The sequence below is a fragment of the Ciconia boyciana genome, chromosome 2 (genome assembly GCF_034638445.1).
Source record: "Ciconia boyciana chromosome 2, ASM3463844v1, whole genome shotgun sequence".
NCBI lineage: Eukaryota > Metazoa > Chordata > Aves > Ciconiiformes > Ciconiidae > Ciconia > Ciconia boyciana.
Window position 1 is genome coordinate 116,687,994 of NC_132935.1, and position 27,909 is coordinate 116,715,902.

The 27,909-nt window shown below is 42.3% G+C and overlaps 1 protein-coding gene across 2 annotated transcripts in view; it reads right to left on the minus strand.

The window, feature by feature from the left end:
• Positions 1 to 540: 540 nt before the first annotated feature.
• STAC (SH3 and cysteine rich domain) overlaps positions 541 to 27,909 on the minus strand; it is a 74,798-nt gene continuing 47,429 nt past the window's right edge. Inside the window, exons 4-11 of one of the 2 annotated variants that reach the window (XM_072851416.1) lie at positions 26,763 to 26,844; positions 24,905 to 25,020; positions 20,393 to 20,474; positions 14,820 to 14,884; positions 13,825 to 13,913; positions 10,075 to 10,126; positions 9,808 to 9,945; positions 541 to 882 (exon numbers count right to left, since the gene is read on the minus strand). In XM_072851416.1, the coding sequence (XP_072707517.1) occupies positions 784 to 882; positions 9,808 to 9,945; positions 10,075 to 10,126; positions 13,825 to 13,913; positions 14,820 to 14,884; positions 20,393 to 20,474; positions 24,905 to 25,020; positions 26,763 to 26,844 (723 nt within the window). In that variant the 3' untranslated portion in view covers positions 541 to 783. The remainder of the gene's footprint in view (positions 883 to 9,807; positions 9,946 to 10,074; positions 10,127 to 13,824; positions 13,914 to 14,819; positions 14,885 to 20,392; positions 20,475 to 24,904; positions 25,021 to 26,762; positions 26,845 to 27,909) is intronic. The other variant, XM_072851417.1, reaches the window with a different exon arrangement.

Below are 27,909 nucleotides of genomic sequence, written 5' to 3' on the forward strand. Positions count from 1 at the left end.
CTTCCAAGAAGGCTCGTGAATTGGAGGACCATCTATTTTTGTGAGCTATGAGAGCAGCCATCATACCCGACATATGCTGAGAGCTTTTGTTCATATACAGAGAAAACAAAGGACACACAAGTTTGCTACTCTTTCATATGGGAAGATTGCACAGAAAGAGAAAGCTGCCGACTTCCAGGGCACAGTGCATTTCTCGGACTGACGTTCACATGGTGTCTCCAAACTGCTTTGTTATGAGACTAAACACCAGGATTAAACGCTTAAACTGATCGGTTGATACTGGGGACAAAACTGTAGAACCACAGCCACACTTTACTACAAGCATTGGACTGTAGTACGAGGACAGTTTGAATGGTATTTTTCCCCCCTCCCCCCTAAATACACACTTCAAACAAGAAAGCAGTCCAACAGTTTTCTAAGACACAAGAACAGGACGTGAATTTAGTCCTTCAGAACAAGCTGTCTGTCTCCATCAGGGTCATAACAGCCATCTTGCACCAGAAATCAGCCCAGACTTTTTTTCTTTACCTTATTCCTGTTAGTATCCAAGGACCTCTCATTTCCCTAGTGGTTTCTGACTATACTTTCTTTCAATCATTCCACTTTTCTTTTTTCTTAGTGTTGCTGTGGCAATCTGAATGTCTTTTTCTTCTTGTAGTTGCAGTTTTCTCACTACTTCCCTGAACATCTGCAGGACAGCCCATCTGGGTTGACACAGTGTGAGACGAGGCAGACAGGCATTGCCAACAAAGGGCTCCTACTGCAGCAAGCAGGCTGTTGAAATCAGATGTTTTCTAAGACATCTATGGGGACAAAGCCTTTCTTCTTCCCGCTGTATACTTTGATAAAGCCATCGTGTTCCTTTTCAGAAGTCACACAAATCTGAATGCAAAGAAGGTATGAAAATAATAAACTCTTTGCCATGATTAAGCGACAAATTATTCCAGGCTATTTAGCAGATGGGTTAGACATCCTGCTAGTTACTTCTGTAAGTAGAACAATCCTTTTTAGACTCCCACTGCTTTGATAAGAAACTCAAATGCATATATTTAGAGAATTACCTTTCCCCCTGCCTTCTTGAAGTGCCACATATACATGAGAGACATTAAAATCATTAAGAACTTTGTAGTGGATCAAAGATTTTGAAACTTGAATTATGACTTCAGCCTACTGTAATGACTATGATTTAGTTGTCTGTGTACGAGAGGATTTGGTATTTCAGATCATGAGCTTAGCTGGCTCCCTCAACAGTTGGTGGAGAAAAGTAACCATGATGCCAAGGTGGGTCACTCGTAGCAGCTGATCTGAATGCAAGCATATTCTCTTTTGCATGTTTAAAGAGCCCAGGTACTTCTCAGATGGGCCGCGGGTTATGCTATTTACTCAGCTCTTACACCTACAGGTGCCTGTGCCTGTTGTGGATACCAAAGTATTTGATCTGAACCAGCTCTGCGAGTGTTTGCATAACACCTACTCCAAATGGAGGCAATTATGGTGAAACTGTATGTTCTTTACAATAGTACAAATATTACATCATGGTAAAGGTTTGCATTTCCTGAAGACCTTTGTGATCTCAGGTATTTCCATTTTAGTGCCCATCCCGAGATACTTTTGGTAATGGTGAGCCATTTGAAAGCCTAGTGGTGCAGGTACTTTAGACTGGGCACTTGAGCACAGAGCCACACAACATCATAAAGAGTTGTTTTCAAACATCTGTGCCAAGGAACTATGTATTTCCTACTAATCAAACAAGGTTAAAAAATAGCCATAAAACTGATGGTCCTATTGAGACCAACTCACTGATTTCTCATGATGTCAGGGCCAGGTATTTAAAGCCCTCTGTCTGGACTAACACTCACAAAGGCTCTGTCTGATAGGTATTTACAGTGTTTAATTACAATAATTCAGAGGGTATGAAATGAATAAAAATGGCTCGAAAACGTTCCTGGCTAAATGCATTTCAGCATGACTGTTATGGATTGTATGGTGACACCTAAATACCACATTTGAATTCTGGGCCAGCTTGTCCTCCTGTTGTTACATACATAAAATTTACTAGCAACACTGATGCTGCCAGAGGGAAATGAAAGGTCATAAGAAGGAGGTGAAGCTGCTTCCTATTTGCCACCTCCAGTATTTGGAAATGGTCGGGTGCATCTCTGTACCTGCAAACAAAGGTTTGGAAAGCAAATGGACTCATTAATTTTCTTACTTAAGCTACCCACTTAACACTAACTGAATTGGATCCCTGGGGCAGAATGACTGAGCATACCAACAGAGTTGACATGCAATTAAAAAAAATAATTTATTGTTGTTTGGGCTAAATCAAACGGAAGGCGTGGGAGAGGTATGGAATTGATGCCATTTAGTTTAGGTACTGTTGCAAAAGAGCCAAGCTCATTTGTGTCGTGAATCCCTAGCACAGCAGCTGCTCCCTCTCCAGTCACATCCCCATTCAAAGCAGAGAGGTGTAAAGCACATGTACACAGAAAGGTGTTTCCGACTACTGCTAGATGTTGGTCTGTGTCTCTGAGGTAGACTATGAAAACTTGAATGATGAGAGAAAAAGCCTACAAAGAAGCACCAGACTAAGGATGGCTGAGCATGGCACAGTATCCAAGAGTAGGAAATAGCATCTTGGTTGAAAGATGCCCCTTCTCGGTTGATCCCTGCTGCTGTGTGGGAAAATGAGCCTTTGCAGCTTCTCTATAAATAGACCTGGCTGGTGCTTTCCTCCTAACTAAAGATGTCTGCAAGACCTCTAGGTTTTTGCATAGGCCAAAGAAACCCCAAAAGTAGTCAGATCTCCAGAAGGGACCTGCAGCAGGTCTGCACTGCTCACTAGCCATGCTGCCTATCTTGCTTAACCCCTGGTGTGGTGCAGAACATATTGCGAGACCAGAGTACTTTTCCCTGATGTCTTGTACTGTCAAGAGACTGATTTGTGGACAAAAGAAAAATACTGAACTTTCTGAACGCTGGTTTTCTTTATCTTTGGAGTGAAAAAGGATGGCAGATTTGGTCTTTTTTTACAGGGTTTTTTTGGTTCTGCTGCTGGTTTGAGTGCTCCTTGATATCAGTTGGGGTGCTCTACTACAGCAATAGCTTTAGATCTTCACTGAGCATGAGGAGTACAAGGCCTTTCTGTAAGAACTCTCACTCTACATACTAATACATTGATATGAATTCTCCCAAATTCCAGCTGAAATTCTCTCACACTAATACACTAAGCCTTGCATGTGCTGGTCCCCGGCTGGCACAGTTTTTTCCCACTCCTTCTGAAGGAAGGGGATGTGTTGGGGGTAGAGTGATCTTGGCAACAATATGCCACGCTTTCCTAATCCTGTGTGAATCAGGAGGTCCTGATTTGATGCTGGAGCTTTGCAAAGCCCTGGAGCTGCTCCAAATTCTGCAGTTTTGGAGGAGAGGGAAGACAACACCATCTTTGGCCACTTTTGTCCTCATCCCCTTTTGTGAGTGCTGCCAAGTATTTCACCCACAAGTTGTAGCCCTGGAATTTGGCTCTTGACTTTCTTAGGTGGGTGTAAATTAGGAGTAACCCCAGGTAAATGCATGGTGGTATCCAGAGTTTTGGACTCCACCTGATGAATCAGCTGTCGCTGAGGACTAGCCCTGGTGACAGACAGCAAACATGATGGTTGTGAAGGCACAAGGTGCCACAGCTACCATCAGGCACTCATGGTTTGCTGTATCAAATTGGAAACTGCTTAAAATGGCAGCTACTCAGGCTGGCATGTTTTGGGGGGAAAGGCTGCTGGCCTGACTTGTAAGTGAGCCACTGAGCAGCCACTCTCCAGTGAATTTGGTAGCAACACAAATGGAGACAAATGGGTTTTTTTTTCCCTGCGCCCTGGCTCAAGAGGTTAGTAGTAGAGTAAGCCACAGGGTAAGAAACCGCATCTCAGGCTACTTCTCACTCATCAAGTCATCTTCAGAACTAGCTGAAAGTTGGATCTAATATTATAAAGTCACTTCCCCATTCTTTCATCTAATTTTGTTTAAAAAAATAAAACAACACTAAAAATAAAACAAACAACTGTTCGGATCATGACTGTTGTCTGAACTTCTCAACATCTGCCCTCAGGATTTTTTAGCCATCAGTCAGCCCCAAGCAGATGGGGGAGATGAGCAATTAGGAAATGATCCTTTAAGCTGCGCGGTCATTAGTACTGTCCTGTGCTTTGAATTCGGGCTCAAGTGGCAAATTATCTTTGTCCAGGAGTAACTTTGAACTTCCTCTCATTTTCTGCAGCTGTCTTTCGCTTATCTTCTCTCTCCCATATATTTAACCCATCTGTCAGCCACAGACTGGTTCTGATGAAGTAGGAATTTGGTTATGAGGACAGTACAGTTTCAAGAGCTGTCCTGGAGCCTGCAGACAGTGCCAGGTCAAGAGGTTTGAAAGCTCAAGTCTTCTGTTTGTCTGTAAGAATGACAGCACAGGGACACTGTGAGTTTCTACATCTGCTGCTGCCTGTGCACTGAAGTTCTTGCCTACGTGAGCTTTGTGGATGGAAATGATTAGTTCAGTTTTCATACTCATTCAACCATGGTGCAAATGATGATGACAGGTTTTATGTCAGCTGTTTCACTAGCTTTTGGACCGAGAACACCAGTTTATTTTACCTACAGCACTTATTTAGGGTTTTAAAGATGACCTCAACTAAACTGGATGCATAATGGGCTGTGCCCATGTTTTGGACTCTTGCAAAACTTGTGTGTCACTCAGTATCTCTGAATGAATGGGGACACCCCTCCCTGTTCAGCAAGACTGACGTCAATGAAAATCAGAGATAGCTCAAAAAATACCCTTTTCCCCTTAAGCCTAACTGTGAAGTGCAGCAGTTATAGCTGGGGAGCACATGAAGAACTGCAACATCACTTTCTGCATGGGGTTTGTGTTCTAAGTGGTTCAGTCCAAATGCATAAGTCACTGTGATGCAACTGATTTTCAAAGGCAGCTGAGTCATGCTCTTAGAAGGTCAGTTCCTTTTAGAGTATCCCAGGATGAAAAATGTGGGGACATAAACTAATTCCTAGGCAGTGAGGTGAAAAGCCAGGTAGCAACAAAGCATCCAGACTAATCAGAAGAAGACTTAAGACAGGTGGATCCCCTGGGGCTGGAGACCTGGGCTGCAATCCTGCCTTGTTAAGCCTAACCTCATGGATTTGCTTAAGTCCATTGCCAGGCTCTTCTGGGGTGGTTGGATCAGATCAGCACATAGCTGCTAATGTACACGTGCCTAAAAGTCACTCTTTTTGAAATTCGTGTGACTGGGTGTTGAGGTAGGAGGGAATTTTGTCCCCTGAGCTGTGGTGCCAAGGGGACAGCAAGGCTGACAGCTCTTGTTCAGAGGTTGTGGCCATCACAACAGCAGTGGCCCATTTGCAGTCACCACAGAAGCTGGCTGGGAGATGCTTTCGGTAACAGGGCTAGTTTACATCAGTGACATTCATAAAACACATCCATTGCAAAATGGATCTGTTGCACTGACCTTTATGTAAACTCACAGTCCACATTTGGATGAGACGGAGAGTTTCTGATTGCCAGTCTTGTTGAAAATGTCGTGGTTTGGGGTAATTTCTATTGCACAAGATCACTTGTGCAACTTAAAAGCAATTGTGTTATTTAATCAAAAAAAGCCCAACTCTAAAGTGGTTTGTATTAGTGTGACTGTAGACGTCAGAGAGACTGCCAGTGAAGGATGCGAGTAGGTTTATTTTTTTAAAAAGAGTTATTTCCTTTATTTAAGTAGGATATTATAAGAGCAGTAAAAACAGACATGCAAACAATAGATTATTATGAATTCTTTAAAAATAAGGATGATCAAAAATGTTAGAGGCATTTTAAGAGATGCTTTTCCAAACATGGATGATATATTAGGTATATCTTTTCAAAATGCTGACTTTTTCTTTTGTGAAAAGAGGTCAAATCAGAGCCTGTAGTCATGCAAAGAAGCATTTGTATAATGTGTGGTAATGAATTCGGGTAGGCTAGAGCAGAAGTTACAGGCTGGAGAAAACTTTATATATCCAAGTGATGGTACAGTCAAGCAGAGTTGGAAATTATGCAGCCAGTATTGTGTGTAAGACAGCTTAAAAGAGTGGAAAGCCACAGAAACTGGCTGGTTTTGGTTTCCCTGTTAATAATCTTCCTTTATTGATGTCAGGGGCTAATTCTGCCTCCCTCCCACAGAATCCCGATTGCATCCCGTGGTGCCTAGTCATCTTCTAAATTTGTTTCAGGACCCACAAATCCGTCAGTGAACCCTAAACTCCAAGATGTTGATGTCTCTGAAGCAGTACACTTTTTCTCCCCCAGGCTGAGTTTCATATTTCATAATGAAATTTTCAAGGGATCCTTTGTGAAGACTAGCTTGTGCATATTGCTCAAGATGGGTTAGCAAATTGTGTTTGTTTTTCCTCAGTCCTCTCCTTGAGTATTGGCTTTGCCAGAAAGGTTTGCATGAAGCTGAAGCTCAAAATGTTATTCCCGGGGCATGAAACTGGCAAGTGATTTCAGAGAAAGCCTCACCCACTGTGCTTCAAACTTTGAAAATGTCTCTGCTTGCCTGAAATGGCTTTTCTTAAGGTATTCTTGTGGCTCTGTTGATATGAATATATTGCCTTTTGCCTTACAAGAATAGACTCTCTACCTGGGAACATTCATATAAGGCACAAAGGGGATAGAGACCTGCAGTATAAGCCGTGGATGGTATGAAGCAATATACTGAAAATTCATATTACTGTCACTGGGTAAGTTTTCCTGTTGGCATATCTTCCTTGCCTTCGTTGTCAGAATGGCTCTGGACTCTTGTTAGACCCTGCAGAATTTGACCCAGTGAATTAACAGTGTAAAATGGAGATAATTTGCGATACTATGATCACAGGAATTTATTAGACCAGTTAATGAGTTTTTCTAGCTAAAGTGAGACTTGACAGGGATTGGTAGCAATGAATAATCTCCCCTTCTTGCTAATCTGGAACAAGCCAGTGCTTTGCACATAGTACTTATATCGTGCTCACAGCACTCTGGACACTGTGCCGAGAGACAGCTAAAATGGCTGGTTACATCCCACAGAAATCCCCAAATAGAACAAAAAAAAAAAAAAAGAAAAATAATTCTGACAAACTTTTCCCAGAAGTCCCATTCAGATGATTTTTCTTCTTTTTATGTCTTCCCTACTGCACCCCTCTCTCTGCTTCACATGGAAAACAATGGGAAAATAAAGGACAGAAAATAAGACAAAATGGCTGAAGAAAGAAGAAAGGAAATTTGACTTTGGAAATATAGAATAAATTTTTAAAGTAAAAAATTCCCAATAAAAATTAAAATGTTTTTCACAATCAGAGTTGTTCCACAGTGAAGGCAAATTTGTTCTGCTAAAAAAAACCCACAAAAAATTGTGCCCTTCAGGCAGTGATCTCCATGGTGGGCACGTGTCCCATAGGCTAGGTTAAGGAGTCCTTGTGCTCCTGTCCCCATACTGCTGCTACGTGTTGGCTCTGTGCAGGCTGCCAGCTCTCACTGGGGCTATTATGGGGGGCTCAAACACTGCATGGGGGTGCAGAGGGAAGCAGATGAGTATCCATAGCTTTGCTGTGACTGTCCTGCCTGGAAATTACTCAAAATGGCCTTGAAGCTACTTGAATGCCCCCTTTTTGCATAATTTGTGCAAGGGTGGAGTGCAATCTCTTGGCTCCATTCTTTTCTTCTCATGTCTCTGCATTCGTGTGTTTGTTCAGTCTGATCTCTGCCCCCTGCTTTACACTAATTATTTATTTCTTTCTTCCTCTGAAGCCTCTCCCACAGGGAGTGAGGACCTGACAGCATTCACATTCAACCTCAGCATTTGCATGGGTTTGAGATAGGGCTAAATAAGTTTGCTAAAAAAGAGGAAGTAGTAGACAGACAGGATGGATTCATCCCTTTCTTTACCTCTTGCCCTACCAGAGATGACGACAAGCTCCTGACTGCGAGCTCCCTTGTGAGCCTATTATGAAATAGGGACAATAGGAAGTCCTTGTGTTTAGATGAAGCTGCCAGACCTGCCTGCTTGGAAACCATGGTTTTGTGAGAAATGAGACAAGAAACTGGGCCCTCACTGTTTTCAGCAGCAACCACACTAACAGAGAGGATCTCGTATGCCCACTGACGAGAAGGGACTCAGACCTTGACCATTCCCTCATGCTGGCACGCTGTATTCCCACACTACCATTTCCACAAGCTTTGCCCTTGTGCATTGCTTATTCTAGAACACAAAGGGTGCAAAACCTCTTGTTCTGATTTGGTAATATTTTTCCCACTATGTGCACATATATAAACAATCAAAAGAGGTGCTGGGTAAAAAAAAAAATGAAGTACTTTCTGTCTTTCTAGCACCTTCAGGGCTTGTACTATGTGCACAGGGGCAGTTAAAATATATTCTGGTCACTGTATTGCTGTGCCTTCCTTAAAAAGCTGTGTATACCCAAGGCACTTGTTAGCACTTGTATGTTTTGCTATCCCATAAGGCAGCAGCAGCAAAGGTACAAGTTGACCTTCTTATCCACCAGTGGAGTGAAGTGTTACAGAAGTTCCCTGTGGAAAAACCTGTGGCCCTGAAGTCCACCCTGATGCTGACTTCTGCTCTACTGTATTAAAATCAGTGGTTGTCCAGGCACTGTAAGGCAAACAATTCCTGGTGACGTGACATCAGTTGCCAAAGGAAAGGAAATACCTAATGAGGTGGAAGAACATTAGGCTTCTCAAGATGCAGTGAGAAAAATCTAGCTTTCTATTTCATCCAGGTGTCAGAGGAGCCAGGCTGTGCATCACCCTTAGTCAACCATCCTCCTGTTCACATGAGCTTATGCCACAAACCTGTCCCTTAATGCAGGTTTTGAGCCCTATCCTTTTCTCACTTTACCTCAGCAAGCATTTATACCCTTTATGTCAAGCAGAATCACCAGACTTGACACTTGGATGCACTAAATGTCTGGTAAAAATTTAAAATCACATTTAAATTCAGATCATAGACACACCCCATAATGGCAGCCATGGCTTTTGCATTGTGAACCCACTTGAATGACACAAAGTAGAAGGAGCTGCTGAAAGTACACCGGGGTGAATGGACCCTGTGAGTCTTCACTGTACATGGTGTACTTGAACTCACAGCAGCACTTCTAGTTTAGAATAAATAACAGCCTGTAGAGAGGGTGTGTAAGTGGTGACGCAAGTAATTAATGATTAAAGATACTTTGCAACTGGTGAATAAGAGTTAAATTTAAGATTTATATGTTTGTTTGGTGCTGTCTTAACTCTGCTCCTGCTGAAGCCAAAACAATGAGCTGTGTTTAGATCTTTAGGCAAGGCAAGGTCTGGGGGAGGAGCCACTGTCTTTTATTAGATTAGCTCTAATAGTGAGGAGAAAACTGGACCATTTTTCAGTCACACAAGATCTACCTCTAAGAATGTGTTTTCTTCAAGCTGTCCCTCTGAACTCAGTAGGAGAGTGCATAATATGTAAAGTATCTATGAACGTCTGTGAGACTGAAAATTTAGGCTATTTTAAGCAGGGGGTATGCATTTGCACAAGACCAACACTGCTCAAAATGGCCTGCATTTGCACAAGACCAACACTGCTCAAAACTGGCTACTAGAGACTATTACCATACAAATAAATTTTGTAGTAAAATTGCAGTGAACGCCATCTGCCTGTGCTCATCTTGCACAACTTTCCCTCCAGTCATTGGTCAGACTGTTGATGCCAAAGTCTGGTGGGGATCTGGGACAGGGGAACTTACCTGATTCTCTTTCAGAGTTATCTGTCCCTGTTCCTTGCAGCCGATGAATGTCCTGATACACCTGTAAATCTTCTCATCATGTTGCACTCTTTGAACGAAGTTAGCAGGAAAAAACCCAGTTCTGTTGTCAATTTTCCCCTGTGGAGAAAACATATTGATAGAAGAAGGTTGTTAACACTAGTAGCTTTAATACAAGTTCAGTATTGAAAATAACATATTTTCCCCTTTGGAAAGAAAACAGATAGGTAGAAAATAATGAGCACATACCTTCCACCAGTCTTCATTGGAGTCTTCCAGAAGAGTGATCATATCCCCTGGCCTGTAATTAGAAGAGGAATAGTAGTTAAGATGACTCTTAATTGTTATGCTGCATCAGCTTCCACAGTTACCTTCTAATAGGAAGGTGGTCCTTCCTTGGTCATTTTATCTGAGCATTCGCTGCAGGTAAACTCAATGAGGCAGCAAGGTTTTATTCAATCATACACGGTAATGTAGAGAGTAAATTGGGGCTAGATCTTTAGTTTGAGACGGTATCTGTGAACTGGAATTTTTGCTTCCTGTTTAATAAGAAACTGTTTAAAATACAGTCCCTATTTGTTACAGGCATTATCTTGTTACTTCAAGACATTTCACGTTGTTGGGACACACCACTTTATCATCTGTGTTTTCAAGCTGTGATTGCAGAAGGAAGGCAGCAGGAAAATAGTTCTATTTAACTGACAAAGGCAATTAGTCAGCAGGGATATAATGCTGCCCAGGAATGTCTTTTTGATTTGAATGGGACATATTTACCTTTATAATGTGTGGTGCAAGGTTGTAATTGCTAAGTATCAGCATCCAGCTGACTAGTTCCAAAGCAGAGCTAGGAGAATAATTTGGCTGGAAATGCTAATAGCGAAATGTGCTGAGCTGATTTTGTGCAGGTAGCTGAACAGTTATTTGACCTCCTTCCCCCCATTGGTGGCACTTCATCAACGTTATTATGTAATTACAATACCACTGCAATGGGCAGCCCATTTCCAAATGGATTAACCTCAGAAAGCTCTGTCTGCTTGATAAGAGGCATTTCTTTGATCTTAATAAAATTAATGGTTGAACCCTTCAGCTTTCCTTGCATTCCCTGTTAGGCTCACTGTATTGTTGAGGTATCAGCACAAGAGCCTGCAAACACATCTGGAGCATGTGATGGATAATGGGTCCAATTTAACCGGCTCTGTCAGAGCATGCATAGAAGCTGTGGACCTGTCTAGGATGCAGCTGGAGGTGGGGGTGGTGCTGGGCCTCTTTGGTCCACTTGACCAGTGGTTATCATTGCTGCTGACAACTGGAGAAACAGGCATTTAGTCCTCTAACACTGCGCGATCTGAACCAGAGCTTTCCAGCCTTCACAGAAAGGCACTTTCAATAGTGCAACAGAGTAGGATTATCCTCAGGCCCTCCTCAGGAAGCTGTTCCAATGTGTTTGGAATAATTAAATGTTGCTGAGGTGAGAAAGGAAGCTAGAGAAAAAGGACAGCTTGGTATCCCAGTGGTAAAAGATTTCTTCCATGGGAAAGGACATCTGAGTCTCTTATTCCAGTTAATATTTAATATAAAACACTTAAAGAGGTTTTGAGGGAGCCCATCTTGGCACTTCAAAGTGAATAGGCTGTAATACCATTGGAGCCCTTACACTGCAAGGAAGAACTCTTTCAACAAGAAGGATTTAGAGAGCCCCATCCTCCAAATACCCTTCAGCCTGGTTGTTAGAAAAATAACTTAGAAAATATAAATTTATTTGGCTGTCAGAGAAAGATGGCAACTGAACCTAAAGTCTCTCCATGTCAGTGGTCTGAGCACTGAGATTTTTAGATGCAAGACCTGCCGATTTTCCTTTCCGATATTTTTTAACACAGGGCTAACATAGATGTCTCTGATCGCCAAAAAGGATTCAAAATAGAAGTCCCAGCTGGACCTATGTTACTCTTGCTTCCTAGACTTAGGCTGCTAATGCCTGAAAGGGGGCAACTTGCTTGGTGTTTACTACTGGTTGAAATCACTCTCAGGTCTCATCTTTTTCTTCTGCAAATCACAACCCTGGATAAGCTGTCTGCTCTACATCAGTGCTCTAGATTTCAGTAGGTGGCAAGATAGGCACTCATCAGCCCTGAAGTGGCCAGACAACCACTGATGATCATTGTAGGTCCCTTCCAAATATTCTATTCTATTCTATTCTATTCTATTCTATTCTATTCTATTCTATTCATTGCAGCATCTGAAACCTGGGGTTGCCTGTCTCCAGGACTGTCTACTTATTGTAAAATAAGGCTGTCTCTTAGAATAAGCATATTACTGGAATGTCCTACTTTACTTATGCCAGAGCTTTGGAAAACCTGACTGGCTGCTCCTGCTGTTGAGGAAGAAATCAAGGTTGTGGCAAGTACTAATTCCTGCTGAAATCAGGGCTGCAGTAATCTGCCACCCATTGCATCCCCTCAGAGGTGAGCTGAGATCTCCAGAAATCTCCCCTAACTCTTCTTCCCAGCTCAGCTCCTTCCCCTGCTACCTGCCTTCATTATGTTAGGGCTGATCAATGTCCGGCTGGTCCCTGACTTGGGTTCCCAGGACAGTGTTTGTCAGTCTTGACAACATTGCTGTGATGAACCCATCTCCAGCAACTCAACTACCTTACATGAAAATTCATGCAACTCAGCTGAATCCTGCCTGGCTCTGCAGTGACCAAATAACATTACTAGCTATTTGGCATCCCAGTGTTAACCCACGTATTACTGAATTTCTGGCCATGGGACAAACAATGCTGCTGCAGCTGAGTAACACTAGTCTAAAACCTGGCTGGTGTCTCTGGAAAGATCCTGTTAGTCATGACAGTCCAGGCTGCAGACCACAGGTTGCTTTTTCCCCTAATATGAGGGACAGGGGAATTTTGGAGAATGATGTGTTTTCTGGGTTGCTATGTCTTGATGAGGATGGTAGTCCAGTGCAGTAGTCTGAGCGGTGTTCCCCTTCATGGAACAAATGTGCAAGCTGGAATACACCCCTAAAGGAGCAGGATGCAAAGTGGAATCCCTCAAGCAGAATAGCTAGCAAGTTGCACTAAAGGTCACCATACCTTGTGGTTATTTCCTGAAGAGCTGACATTCCTAAAATAATGATCAGGAAATGCCAGCAAAGCAGAATGATAGGGAAGCCTGTAATTTCTGCCTTACATCCCACCCATTAGTTCCAGAGCAATGAGAAGACGCAGCTGGGAACAGGAAAAAGGCTTTCAGTGAAGAAGATGCTGATGAGAGGGGCATCTCTCTGGCACTGCCCTAAATTCTGTGGCATGTGCATGATTATTTTAATGTAGGGGATGCCTTGAAGAGGGCTGACACATTTTATGACAAGAGGTCTAACAAGACCATGCAAAATGTGAGTAGCATGAGTCAAACTAATTGCACTAAAAGAAAAGATGTCCTTTCACTTCAGTGGGCTTGGATTAGACCTTGCAGTGCTAGCAACTGACGCAGAACTGAGGAAGGAAGTGTTAAAAATTATAATTAACAAGGTTATTTTGCAAAGATCAGAATGCAACTTTCTCACATGAAAACACTGCCATCCAGCAGCTGGATATTGTTCTCTTTTCTCAGACATAATCTGAATGTGAGGGAAAATCAAACAGGACTGGTAAAATGTTCAGCATTAGCATGAGAGCTGGTGAGGAATTCCTAGTTGAAAACTTCGGGTTGAAAAAACAAGGCAACTGAATACTGAATATTTTCTAGCTGAAAGCCATCTTTCTCCTAAAGTGACATGTCACTTTAATTTGAAATGATTTATCTATTGTGTCCTTGCCAAAGAAGTTGGTCACCAGCTTTTTATCTATGTGAATATCCTTGTATCTACAAGTGGATACCTCTATAAAAAATCTTTAGTACAACCATCAGAATGAACCCTCCCTCTCTTGAAGTCATATACAGCCATATGAGACTCAGTTCACATGGGTCAAATCAACTAATAAATATTTTGGGGCTTTACCTCATCTCCAAGTCTTCATTTTCTTGTGGTACAAATTTGTACAAGGCAACATAGGTGTTCATTTGTAATGTGCTTTTATAAAATGGTCCCTTTAAGAAAAAAGAGAAAGAGAAAATGTAAATATCTGTCCTGTACAGGAATTTGGTTCACTTTGTTAGAGACTGAGGAACCAGCACCTGATCTTCCAAGAAATGAGCTGGAATCATCTCATTGCTTTCACAGTTTTGGAGGACTATGGCCCAGACACACTGCAAGCCACTAAGGCAGTAACTATCTTCGTTTAGAAATAAGATTCTTTGAACCCCAAGATCAAATTCCAGGCTTCCAAAGAACACAAGCAGAAATCTGCACAAGTTGGTCTTTTGGGTGAGATCTTAAAAATGAATCTGCCTTTTGCTTTCTGTTAATGTATGACTCTTATGAGCCCAGTAGTGTGTTACTGGCATGATATAAAGCGTCTATTATACAGTCCTCATTATGGATGGAGTTAGAGTTGTACAGTGCACAGGTCCAAAAAACAGGGTGGGAAAATAACTTTCTTAAACAGAAAGCTGCTTGCACTGGGCTTCCCACAGAGAAGACTGGCTGCTCTCTCTCTTCCCTTTCTCCACTGGTAGTCTGGAGAAAAAAAAGCACCTAAACCAAACCCCAAATAATTTTCCAAATGAAATCTGTGATTTTTACGTTACTGCAGTTCTATTGTAACGACATGGCCTCCCCACTGGATCTTTTGTGTTGACAATATCAATTTGTAATAAACAGAAGAACATAAAAGGGACCATAACAGGTAAACCAAAGAGCCATCCAGTCCTGTATATTGCTTCCAACTGTGTCCAGTGGCCCAGAAATGGTATAAGAACATGACAGTCATATATCAATGCTTCTCCAGAACAGTGCCCCAGCAGACCTACTCAAGGTCCTCAGCTATCCATAAAAACAAGCCTTTGATATGACTTCGCATTCCCATTGCATTCTCACAAAATTTATGCCCATACCGGGGAATGTATACTTTTTGGTTCTTCTCCAAAGTGTTCTGTGCCATTTTCGGAGTATGTAAACACTGAAATAAAGCAAACACATGACATCTTAGGAGTAGTTTAAGACTCTTCACCTCAACAGGATCACTTTTATTTTGTTAATCTCTTCCCTTTCCCCCTTACTTTCTTTTATACCTTGTGCTCTCCTCTGAACCCTTCTACACCCCCAACAAAACCATGTATACCACTGGCACATGGCACAAAGCAATCTCTGTCCTGAAGAATTTACAATTATAATGAATAAACCATTTTGATCAGATGAATATACACAAGTACAGCACTGGGAATAGAACCTAGGTCCCCTAATTGCATTACTACTTAAAGTCCAGCAGCCTTTTTCTCACACTGAATGCTGCATTTTCATGTTTAGGATGAGCAGTATTTCCATTTAAAAGCACCTGCAAAACCTGATGACCACATATGAGCAATATTGCGGGAAGTTTGTATGCAAAAACCCTTCTTCCCCCTCTTTGACCCTCTGTCTCTAAATGTTTGATAGCCTTCTTTGATGTCTCTCTACAGTCGTCTCTGCCTGGGGGGCACTGGATATGCTGCCTCTCTCTGATTTTATAGGAGGTACCTGAACTGCTTTCAAATTGGGATGGGTTACCTGAGACACAGGCCTATATGTGGGAAAATTTGCTTCAAAGTTACTAAATCAGAAACTCACAGAATAAGACAATGGTCACAGCACCTAATCATGGAATCATAGAATACCAGCTTGGACATCAAGGATCATCTGGTCCAACATTTATTGGCAAAAGCATGGTCTAGACAAGATGGGCCAGCACCCTGTCCAGCTGAACCTTAAAAGTGTCCAATGTTGGGGATCCACCACTTCCCTGGGGAGATTATTCCAATGGCTGATTGTTCTCATTGTGAAAAATTTTCCTCTTGTGTCCAGTCGGAATCTCCCCAGGATTAACTTGTACCCATTACCACTTGTCTTTTCCATGTGACTTGTTGTAAAAAGGGAGCCTCCATCTTCTTTGTAGCCACCCTTTCAATACTGGACCATGGTGATAAGGTCTCCCCTAAGCCTTCTTTTCTCAAGGCTGAACAAACCCAGTTCTCTCAGCCTTTCCTCGTGTGGCAGGCTTCCCAGTCCTATGATCATCTTTGTGGCCCTTCCCTGGACCTTCTCCAGCCTGTCCACATCTTTTTTGTATAGCGGGGACCAAAACTGAACACAGTATTCCAGGTGTGGCCTGACAAGTGCTGAGTCGAGTGGGATAGTGACTTCTTTATCTCTGCTGGTGATGCCCTTGTTGATGCAACCCAGCATCCTGTTGGCTTTCTTTGCCGCAGCAGCACACTGTTTGCTCATATTGAGCTTGTTGTCCACCAGGACCCCCAGGTCCCTTTTGACAGAGCTGCTCCCCAGGTGGGTAGATCCCAGCCTGTGCTGCACTCCTGGATTATGTTTTCCCAGGTGCAAGACCTTACATTTGTCTTTGTTGAACTTCATAAGGTTCTTGTTAGCCCGTCCTTCCAGCCTATCCAGGTCTTCCTGCCGGGTGGCTCTCCCTTCCAAAGTGTCCACTTCCCCACTCAATTTGGTATCATCAGCAGACTTCATCAGGGTACACTTGATCCCATCATCCAGATCAGTTATGAAGATGTTAAACAGCGTTAGGCCCAATATTGATCCCTGGGGATCCCCACTTGTGACAGGTTGCCAGTTTGAAAAGGAGCTATTTACCACCACCCTCTGGGTGCAGCCTGTCAGCCAGGTCCCCACCCACCGCATGGACCACTTGTCTAGATTGTAATGCATCAGTTTCTTTAGGAGGAGGCTGTGGGAAACTGTATTGAAAGCCTTGGAGAAATCCAGGTAGACAATGTCCACCGCTCGCCCCACATCAACTGAGCAGGTTACTTTGTTGTAGAAGGCTATCAGGTTTGTCAAGCACGATTTGCTCTTGGTGAATCTGTGCTGGCTTTTCCCTATCACGTGCTTCGTTTGACTTGTGATAGCCCCCAGGAGGATTCGTTCCATAACCTTCCCAGGGACTGAAGTAAGACTGATCGGCCTATAATTTCCTGGATCCTCCTTTAAGACCTTCTTATAGATTTCAATGAACATACTTGGTATCTAATCAGTTACCCTCTATTGTAATTGCTTCATGAGCTGGCTGATGCCTGTCCTTAGTTATCTCCCTAGAAAAACCACAGTGGCTTCATTACATTGACTGCATTCCCCCTTCACATTTTAAGAATTGCCTGGTGTTTCTTGCTTCTGGATAAAGTCTGAAGATTATTTTAATAGCTGGAGTCTTTGAGCAGCTAGAACGATCAGCATCTTCTCCCACCATTTACCTCTGCAGGTATTTTGAGCAGAAGCTGGATTTTGTAGTCTCTAACAATTTGGAAATCCCCAAAATGGTAATAAGTAGCAGGCTGATTAAGAGCATTTTCTTCTTGTTTCTCTGTGATATAGTTACATGTGTTCAGGGGAAACAAGGTGCCAGGGAACACCGAACTGCTGAATTTCTGTGGCTATTCTACATTGTAAATGACAACCAAACAAAGAGTCTTTGAAGAAGTTTTATGAATGAAGTAGTAAGGTTCCTTGATAGTAGAGAGTTGTACTTAGACATTGAAAAAATGTAGTGTTCTTGTAACTGGAGAAAAAAGATAGCTATAACGGCAGCCACAGCATGCATGAGAAAGATTTTGTACAAAGTGACATGCATCCACGAGCACACACAAGCATGTGTTCTCTGATAAAATGTAGGACAATGTTGTAGTCATACAGTCCAATGTGTGAATGTGAAGACAGCATGTGAGCTGATACTTGCAGCATTTAACCTGAAAATGCCCCAAGTTGTGTCCAGGTGGTCTGACTGCAGCTGACCTGGGGGGCTCACTGTGCTCCTCACCAAGTCCTGTTGCAGAGGGACTCTGACCCTGCAAACTGTCACGAGTACCAGAAGGAAAACCTTAAAAATAAAATTAATTTCCTGAATCTTCTAGTATATGTATATTTGTCATCTGTACAAAGGGATGTAAAATGCTGCCGTTACAATCTGGCAGTGCTTAAGTCCTACTCAAATTACTATGCTTTGTTTTTTGTGTCCAGAGGAAAAACAGTTAGGGAGGCAAATAGAAAAAGTTCTGGTGAATAGTGTTGGGTAACCAGGAGCATTTTGGACTTGCAGAAAGTCATCCACCAGACAAAGTGGAACTATTTCAGCAGCATGTTTGGAGTAATTTCTGCTTAGTGACAGAAAATAAAGCCGCGTTACTAGTGTACAGCCTCATGAGCTGTGAAGCTGACCCAGCAGGTGGGGAGGGAGCTGGACTGTATCCTTGTGTTTGCCAAGAAGCACTCATCAAACCTTGATTTGCAGGGAGGACATCCCATATTTGACTCGAGGGGAAAGTGCTCAAGTCCCTGTTGATAACAGGCTCATACGTGTCACAAAGTACATTTTGGCTTGTGAAGGAGTATAACTGACGTACAGGAGGCTGAAGGGCTGGAAATTAGGTATGCCATCTTACAGTTGTAAACTAGGAAGCTTTGTTTCATAGTATGTATGCCAGGGCCAGAATGAAAGAATCTTCCCTTGAAGTTGTTGTCATAGGCATCTATAGAAGTGATTACATGGTTGCACATGTGCTAGGTCCTTTCACCCTTCTGCAGGCTGTGTCTTTTCGACTGTTTCCCTTTAAGCAAAGAGTCTCAAACGTACATTTTCCTAAAATCTTATTTGCAGAAGACAGTTTTTTAATGGAAAAAAAAAAAAAAGAACTGGCATGGACCTGATTCATCAAGGCATTAATGTGAAACTGCCTGCTAAAGAGGCAGTGGTCAACTGAGGAAAAAGAAGTGTTAATCACCCTGTAACAACATTTTGAATTTACTTTGTTAAATTTTTAATCTCTGTTTAGCTCATGGTCTCTGGATATTACGAAGAGGCACTTGAATCTGAAGGCCATAGAGGTATGTAGTTCATGTCTCCACACAACAGAAATCCATCTATTTTCATATTTGTTTGCTCTAGCAGCAGCAGGCAAAAAAAAAAAAGGCAGGTATTTTTACAGTCTGAAAAGGATTTTACCATTTCCATAGCTTGTGCAAACAGTGCAGGCAGTTTATTAAAAATCTACCAAGGGGAAATTTTTGGAGTGACTGATGCATAATTTATACCCTGAGCCTCTGAAGGATGGATTGTAAAAAAGCCAGTGCCGATCAAAGGAATCGTTAATGTGCCGCGGAAGTTATTTGGAGGTTTGACACATGCTGAGTTTTTAAACTAATCTCTTTGAGTAAGTTCCTTGAATGCCTCTCAGTGCATTCAGTGAATGCAGATCTCAGAGAAGAAAGTTTCTTTGGATTTCAGAAATGAAACTACTGATCGACAATGAAATAAAAAGTTATCTGAAAACTCAAACAGGGCCAAATTAATCTCAGGTGGGCAGGATTAAACAATGTGAAGCAGACTGAATTCCTTTTCTTTAACCAGGTGAGGTCAACTCGCACTTGCAAGACAGCAAACCTAAATAAATTGTCAGGAGAAAGCAGATAACATAGATGGGATGTTCGCAAAATGAGAGGCAGGAAATGACTGAACACAGTGAGAAGTGATAGGACCAGGAGGGGAGGAAAGGAATAAGGAGGTAGCATAAAATGGGAATGGACAGCTGAAGCTGGCATTTCACCTACATGAATTGCTAGCAGAATGTAAGGAGCACTGGGAGAAGAAAACTATGCTCACTGTGATTTATTTTTGTAGTGTACATCTCATGTGAGATTCAGCAAAGCAGCCTTCAGGTGCTGTTAGAGAAGTTGCTCTGATGGTTTGGGCTTGAAGTTTTGCTTAGTGTTCCAAAACCCTTTGTACTTATTACTGCCCTCACCATGACTGAATTCAAGAACAGGGTCACAAACACTATCCCTCAGTGGCTGAGATTTCATTAATAAGCTCTCGATTAGTATGATGGTCTCAAAATCCCATCGTACCAATGCTGTAAAAACATTACTCTTGTACTGCAAGCAGACAAAAGAATTGGGCTATTAATATTACTGGGCACATACTATAGTCGTACTGAGAAGCTGTAATTATAATCAGGATTCATTGTGTTGGATATTTTACAGACATATGGATATTATATGATTCATTTCCTGTCCCAAAGAGATTATGGTATATAGAGACATGTAGGCAAGTCAAACATATGGAAGAGAAAGGAAGTATTATTTTTGTTTTACTCTGCCAACATGGAACTGAAGCACATTAAGTGATTAGTCTACAGTCATGTTCATGAAGCGTAGGAGGTAGGAAATGGACCTGAACCTTGCTCAGTGTCAGGTCTGGACACAACAAATTAAGAAAACTGGTGGCTTGGACTTCATCTGAATGGCAAAAAGCGTTCCCCAAATTCTTGCACCAACTACATGCCCCACTCACCTCCCACTTTGAAAACCAGAATGCTGCTAAAACATGGACATGTCATAAAAACCCCATCTGAAATAGGTTGTGCACAGGCCTATATATCTTAAGATGCTATCCTGGCCTGGCAGCACTCACCGCTGTTGCTGCGTTTCCTGCTTATGTCAAGGGTGCCTGCAGAGCTATCGCCTTCCTCAGGAACTTCTGCCAGGTCAGCTGTCTGCAGGGACAGAAAAAGCAAATGAGATGGGATAAACCAGAAAAAGTGAACGATGAGGTGAAGTAAGACCACACAAGAGCCTTTAGGGAATGTAGTACTTGGGTGTTATCAGAGCAGCGCAAGTCAGCCTAATGGGACTGCAGAAAACATTGTATCTGGTGATGCACAACAAACACCTACTCCACAGGGAGCAGTGAAAGCCCAGAAAGAACTCCAGGCCAAATTTCCAGTCTGAAGTACAAAAGATTTCTGCAGTATAAAATGAAGTGAAAGTCAAGGAACAAAGGCTTATGTTAAACAATGTGGTTCTCTGTATAAAATAGAAGGGGCTTGGGGGAATTTGTAGATCCTGCAAGTATACTAAATAGCTGTCTACCAAGGAGACTGGACATTAATTGAAACTATTGACTATTAATTTATTAACCCTGAATACATTATTCAGTAAAATAACTGTAATGTAAGGGTGATTTTATTTCTGTTAAGATGCTGTGAAAGAAGGAGCTGCAGTGTGATGGAGTTGGTCGTCCGTCTTTAAATATCTGCCCTCACTTTCCTTTTAAACAGTCATCTGGCTGGGTATGGTTAGGGAAAAATGAAACCCAAATGTTGCTATTAGAATTGCTATGATTTCTTATTTGTACCATATTAATGTCAATTGTGATTAGGGATCCATTGTTCTAGGGTGTAGGAAAACATGGGATGACATAATCCCAAGCCTCAGAAGTATACTCTGCATAAGGCACTGGGTTCCTTGGTTGGGTAGTTGGCTTCTCCATGTATACCCCAACAGGAACCAGGAGCTGCTCCAACTCTGTCTGAATCGGACCTTATGGAGCTTCAGTTTCTGAACTCTCCACATGTGACTTCTTTTGGGTAAGATGTCTTTTATAACCATAAAACCCCCAAACATTGAACTTGAGTCAGGTGATCTCTCTAATCTGAAAGACTGTAAATCCTTATATGCTCCTAACCTTTATTTATTTTTTGTAAACAGGATTTTAAGACACATGGAAGAATTTAACTTAATTATTCCATGACACTCCAGAATTATACTGTACACATAGCTCTGTCCATTGCTTTGCAGACCTTTGCTGTGTTACAGGAAGAAAAGCCAAATGAGGAACACTCACTGCCTTTGTTCAGGGAGCACAAAATCTGAATTGCTTTACAGATTTTTATATGTTTTTCTCCTTTTACTAGTGTTGACAACAAAGCTTTTTTTTAGAAAGTGCTTTGACAATTTTATTTCCCCTATCTAGTACTTTCGTAGCTATTTCTCCATCCAAGGATACTAATGAACAAAGAGGTTAAAAGTAGATTTATGCCACAGGTATCTTGTGGTTGTCTTGTTTCCCTTGCTATTTTAAGAGCCTTCTACTTTACTGCTCTGTTATGCCTTGGTTTTAGACTCAGCCTTTCGCAGCATTTCATGCTTGTCTTGCATCTTGCACAAATGGGTCACCCCTGGATGAGAAGGCACTGCAATAGCAATGCTAACACAGAGTCACTGTAGAGCATATCTAGGGATTTCTAGTTGCTGGGTGGGGAAGGGAAAGACTGGCTTTGTTGAAATAGTAAGCCCCAGCTATTTTTCAGCTCATTGCTATGGCATGTTCCTCAGTCTTTATAACTGCTTCTGAAGCCAAGACTAGTTTCATAACTGCTGATTAGCTTCATTTTTTTTTGGGTGCTACTGCATATGGGATGTGCAGTGACTGTCTCTTCAGTATATACCTCATCCAAAACCTCCTGAAGTAACTTCAGTTACCTTTAATGATTAAGAGCTATCTGACAAATGGTCTAATAGAAATTATAGAGGTACAAAGCTGCTTTTGAGAGGAGCTGATCCACAAAAAACTAACAAGAACTGGAATCACATTTACATCACCTCAAGTGACTTTCTGTATAAATGTGGGTTGCAGAAGCACATTTTTGAAGGAAGCAGTAGATAGTAAATCTGGAGCATATGGCCACTTTCTTTTATGGGAAATGAAGAATCCAGGCTGAAAAATCACAGTGGGTGCGTCCACACTGCTCAGTCATGTTAAAAATATCTTGGCTAGTTCAGAGCAAGAGGGTTATCACTACTCTGTGCAGAGAGATGAACTGCAATCCTGGAAGCTTCATGGCTGTAGGGGCAGGGCACGGCTCCTAGGCTAGTCGCCTTTGCTTTTAACTACCTTCAGCAGGAGCAGCTATGCTGCTCTGACCCAGAGCAAGCCCTTTGACAGCCTGGACACCACTTGCGAGGTGCAGTAGGATCCCTGGTGTCACCATGTCCCTGGTGACCCTGGTTTCGTCACATGGTAGAACCTTGAAGAACTCCCCAGCTCCCGGGGCTGGGGCACAGTCCAGCCACAAAGCCCCAGTGCTGCTGTGACCCTCGCAGCTGCATTGCTGCTTCTGCTTTGAGAGGAGCAGAGCAGCACAGAAGTGAGGACCACTAGGGAAAAATCTTAGTCCCTATGCATTATTAACTGCACATGTGCTGCTAGCTCACGTGCTCTGGTGCATTTTTACCTGGGCTCTAAGGGCTCTGTGTCACATCCCTGCTCTGGTCACTGGTCGGTGCCTGCTCCCGGGTCACACATCACAGTTGTAAAGCTCCATGGCCCCATTATTTGGATCAGGGTTGTGTCTGCCCCTAGTTTTTATCCTTGTCTCAATCCACAGGCTTGCACTAGCAGAAGTTATGGTTTCACATGTCTGTTTATTCAGTTCTCTAATGTTTTCTATTTTCGGTACTCTGACATGTGTTATATTCTCTCTCAGCCTCAATACCCTGGAGAAATTCCCATAATGAACTTGTGTTCCTCATTCTACACCCACACCCCACCTAGTTATGATCAGCTCCCTAGGCAAGCTGACACAGCATTCGTGATTTCTACGCTTGAGTTGTCATTCATAATTCAACATAATGCTTTATTGATTTAGAAAGCAATAATTACATTTGTAGAACTTCTGTTTCAAAGTAAATTAAATAATTGAAAGAAAGAACTGTAAAGAAAGAATTTGTAATCACAATGCGACAGGAGGTAGAGTCACTTTGGGTTTTAAAAAAGACTGGAAATTACCAAACTCCTTTTAAGGCACAAACAAGAGTGGATAGAGGACATGTCCTTTAATAACTCCCTTGCAGATTTCACTTAGTTCTTGTTTAAATTTGCCTGTCTTCTTTCCCATCTGACACAAATGAACGTCTGTTTAGAGGCCACCTATACCACCTGAGGTTACAGTTCAGCCATGTGAGTGAGCACCCATTTATATGCCAGGGAAATGTTGTACCATACATAAACAGATTCTAGCCCAACTTTAAATTAAACGTGTGTTTGCTCTGAGGCCTGGAGACCAAGTCTCATCATGTCTCTGTACCTGGTGATTTTTATTCTGAGGTGAGTGCAGGAGAGATTGTCAGATAATGTGGGCCTGACTTTTAGACATGACAATCAGCTTTAGCCTCCAGTGTACTCAGGTGCGATTTTTTGGGGGGGTGGGGGGGAGAGTGGGGAGGACTTCTTGGGAAAAAAGAAAGCCTCAAGCACAGGCTTAAGTGCCTGTTTATGAGAGGTGAGAGGCTATGAAATGTTCTTTCAACACCATGCATGAGCTCCTGATCTCATGGGTCCCAATACTGTTGAAATAACCATTTCTATAAGGAAGAAATTGGTAAGCGTTATTGTTGAACTAGGTATGGATTTAGCAAAGGCAGGGCTAAGGGAAATATTGTTTCCCTTGTCCTCCTTCTCCAGCTCTTCTGCCATGGTCCTGAAGAAGTGACTGTTATGACAGGAGAGAGTGAATGACAAGGATTAACATGAAGGTGAAAATGTCCCCATCTGGATACAACAAACTGAGCACAACCTGCCTGTATTTGGGTTTTGGAAAGAGGAGCCCAACTCTGTGATGCCTCCCTCCTGAGTCTACACTGGGAAGGGATGGAGGTGCCAGTCCATTGCCTTGCTGCAGCAGCAGTGGCTTAATTTTGGCTGGGCTTGTACCGTGGAGCTTGTACTTTTAAATCTAGGCTCTGAGGACTCCAACCCATCGCTAGCACTTGTATGAAGGGTAAAAGCCCACCACCACCAAGAGGTAGGATGTGTCTACTTCAGCATGACAGTTAAATATCTCTGTTCCACTTTTACACAGATATGCAAAATCAAAAGAATATAATTTCCTTTTCCAACCTGATAAAAGAAGATTATTAATTTAATTTGTATTTTTCTCTTTTTCATGAGAGCCATCTAAAAGATACTTAAAACCTAAGTTTGCAAAAATAACGTGTTTTCTGGTCTCATTTTGGAAGCTGGGAGTGAGATTATTTGTTTTTACAGTTTGAAATACAAGTTTTGTGAACTCTGATACAAACTCCTGTGAATTAATATCTGTTGCTCCTCCACAAAGAAAATGGAAGAAAGATGTGGGATACTTACAGAGTTTCTGTTGGGAGAGTCAGATCCACTTCCAGAACTGCCCTTTTTGGTTTTCTGAGCTAAGGAAGTCCCAAAGCGGAGAGTTTCATACACAGGGTCAACCTTATTTCCACAGGCTGCAACAGAAGGAAGCAAAACATGCATCAATCCCTTGAAGATATTTCTGGTCATGTTCCTGCTCCACTTGGAGAAACACCTGCCTCTACCAACATGTTGGGGTGTATGCTTAGACACAAGTTGAGAGATTATCCTGATAAAAAGTGTTTGATGAACTTAGTGGAATTGGCTTTTGCTAGCGATTTGCTGCTCCCTCTCTGCTCCCGTAAAGATCAACCTCCTCTCATACAGGCTTTTTGGGTCCCCACCATTGCCTTGTCTCTCTTCACCTGCCATCCTCCTTCTCTAATCACTACTGATGCTGCCTACACTGAGGTAAGGAAGACAAAGTACTAGGTGGCTTTAATCCATGTTTGCTGCCTGTTCCTAACACTGACCTCTTGGATTGCTCTCAACAGTAGATGTTTGAAGGGAAAAACCCTGCATTGTGCCTGAGCATCCTTGTGGTATGGGTGGGCCATCACCTTTATCTGTCTACCCTCACAGTGCTACTGCTTGGCTAATTTGGATAAACAGGATGGCCTGGATCTTCCTTGAAAGGTACTGACATCCCCACTGTGGGGCCACATGGGATCTGGAGGCCGGTGTGAGTAGGTACCTGCTGTTGGGAATGTGCTCCAGGTTGCTCAGCTCAGTCTAGGGGTAGACAGAAAGTCCACCACCCCCACTGGTGTATGTCCATTCAATTCTCACTCCCACTCTCCCTCATAGCTGGCCCCAAAGTCATCTCCCATGGCAGAGAAATGGATGTCTTCAATTACCATAAGCAAACCCAGTTCAAATCTTCTTCTACATACCGCATTATCAGACCTCAGCCTCCCTTGCAGTACAAGGCAGTAGACACGTACAATACAGTACATTTGTAGCACTGTACAGAAAGAGGGAAATGTTGGCCAAAGTACTGAGAAAATACATGGGATTTTGAATTTTGATGTGAGCAAAGCACTCCTCATTTTTTAGCCAGAGTTTGTTAAAAATGTTTTTATTACTTCTGACAAAAATTACAGATGTTTTTTAGAAGGAGAAACATGGATGAAATCCATGTAATTAACTTTTTTTTTTTTTTAACTGCCGAAAACAACAAAGTAAATGTCCTCAGACAAGTAATTTTAAACTGACTGCCTAGTTCTGGCTTTCATTCTTTGTACTGCCAGGCTTGCCAGGCAGGGAGAAATATTTTCCAGAATCAACTCAACTTCTCAAAATGTTTCCTTTCAGGAATTTGGTATTACAGTGAGCAAAATCTGGTCTTTTAAATACTTGGACAATGTGTAGACATGGTCAATAAGGAAAAATATGAGGAAAGTAAGAAGTGTGGGTGAAAAAGTACGGGAACTTAGCAAAGTCCCTCAAAAGCCAGACCAGTGGTTTGAATGCCTCCCGCTGTTTTGATCTCTCTGTCTTTTATCTGGTTCTTCCCAGCTCAGACCTTCACCTCAATATTCCAGTGTTTCCTCCTTTTTAAGTTCCTACCTTGAGCTCAGGTAGTTATTATTATAAACAGGGTGATTACTAAGAGGTTATATGTACGGGGTTTTGAGTGAAACGCACAATAAACACACCCTCTCCTCTTCCAGCTTTGTATCTTTGAAGTGGTCCTTTCCTGAGATGGCAGAAGGATATCCAGTCACCGAAAGGAGCTGGAAGGCTGCTGAGGGTAAATACCACGGCTGGAAGTCTGCCGCTGCTGTTGCAGAGCACTGCCAAAGGGAGAGTGAATGGAAAAGCAATCAAAACCTACCAATAGGCATCACTTCTTTGATGCAGCCAAACTGTTCATGAATGAGTAGTGGTGAGCTGTAGTACCGTCGAAATCCCTTTGGCTGGAGGGAGAGAAAGCAAAAACAAATGAAGTGCATTGCTGCCATGACTGATGTAGTAGAAATAACCTCAGCTCTTCGGCTAGTGGCATAACAGTGTAGAGAGGCTGGAAATCTGCCTCCTGTTGTTGAGTCCTGTGGGGTTTATAGACCAGGGATTTATTTGATTTTTCTCCTGGAAAAAAAACAATTTCCTGTATTTATGTGGAACAGGGAGGGACTCATTTTCAGCCCCTCCCTTTTTCTTTTGTCTTACACAAAAGCAGCACTAATTAATTGCAGCAGAAGTGCTGAATCATTAGAGGTTCTGGGAAGTTTCCCTCTCCCTGTCTTCTTATGTAATGTGAATTTGCATTGTTTTGCATTTACTAAACATGTGACTATTCTTCCCCTACCCTAACTCGAAATCCTCATGTTCCCACGTATACACTTGTGAAACCCAAGGAATTTAGAGCCCTTCTATAGGTTTTTCTCAGGTTTGCTGCTGACTGACTGCAGCTTCCACTGCTTTTTTGTCTTGAAAGGTCAAAAAACTCCCCAAGTCACCACCACATGGGTATCCAAAATGAAGGTGCTAACATCTAAGTCTTTGGAAATGCCCTTCAAGATATTAGAGATTCACAAATGGTCTCTCAGATTTCTAATCTTTGCAGGCTGTGAGATCTTCCAGTCACAGTGAGAAGTGGGAATGCCTCATGGGGATGTGCATATTTTCCATGTCCTATGTTCTGTATACACAAAAAAATGATAGACAACTAGTTCTTTTGCTAATGAGCTGCAGTACAGATTGAGAAGGAATGAGGGATTTGATAAATTAGGTTTCTTAGAGGAATAAATTCCAGATTCCCCAGCCTCAGTTTGCCCCCAAACAAACTAGATTCAGACACAACATGAGCTCATAAAACTCCCATGACTTTGCTGGATGACTTCCTGCTGCTAAAAAAGCATCTACTTTTCTGCTTTTTTAAACTAGTGACCACAAGAGCTAAGGCTGGAATCAAGAAGTGCATGAAAAAATTCATGTGATTTAATATTTGGCTTGTCCAAACCTTGCAATGAGGTCATTCA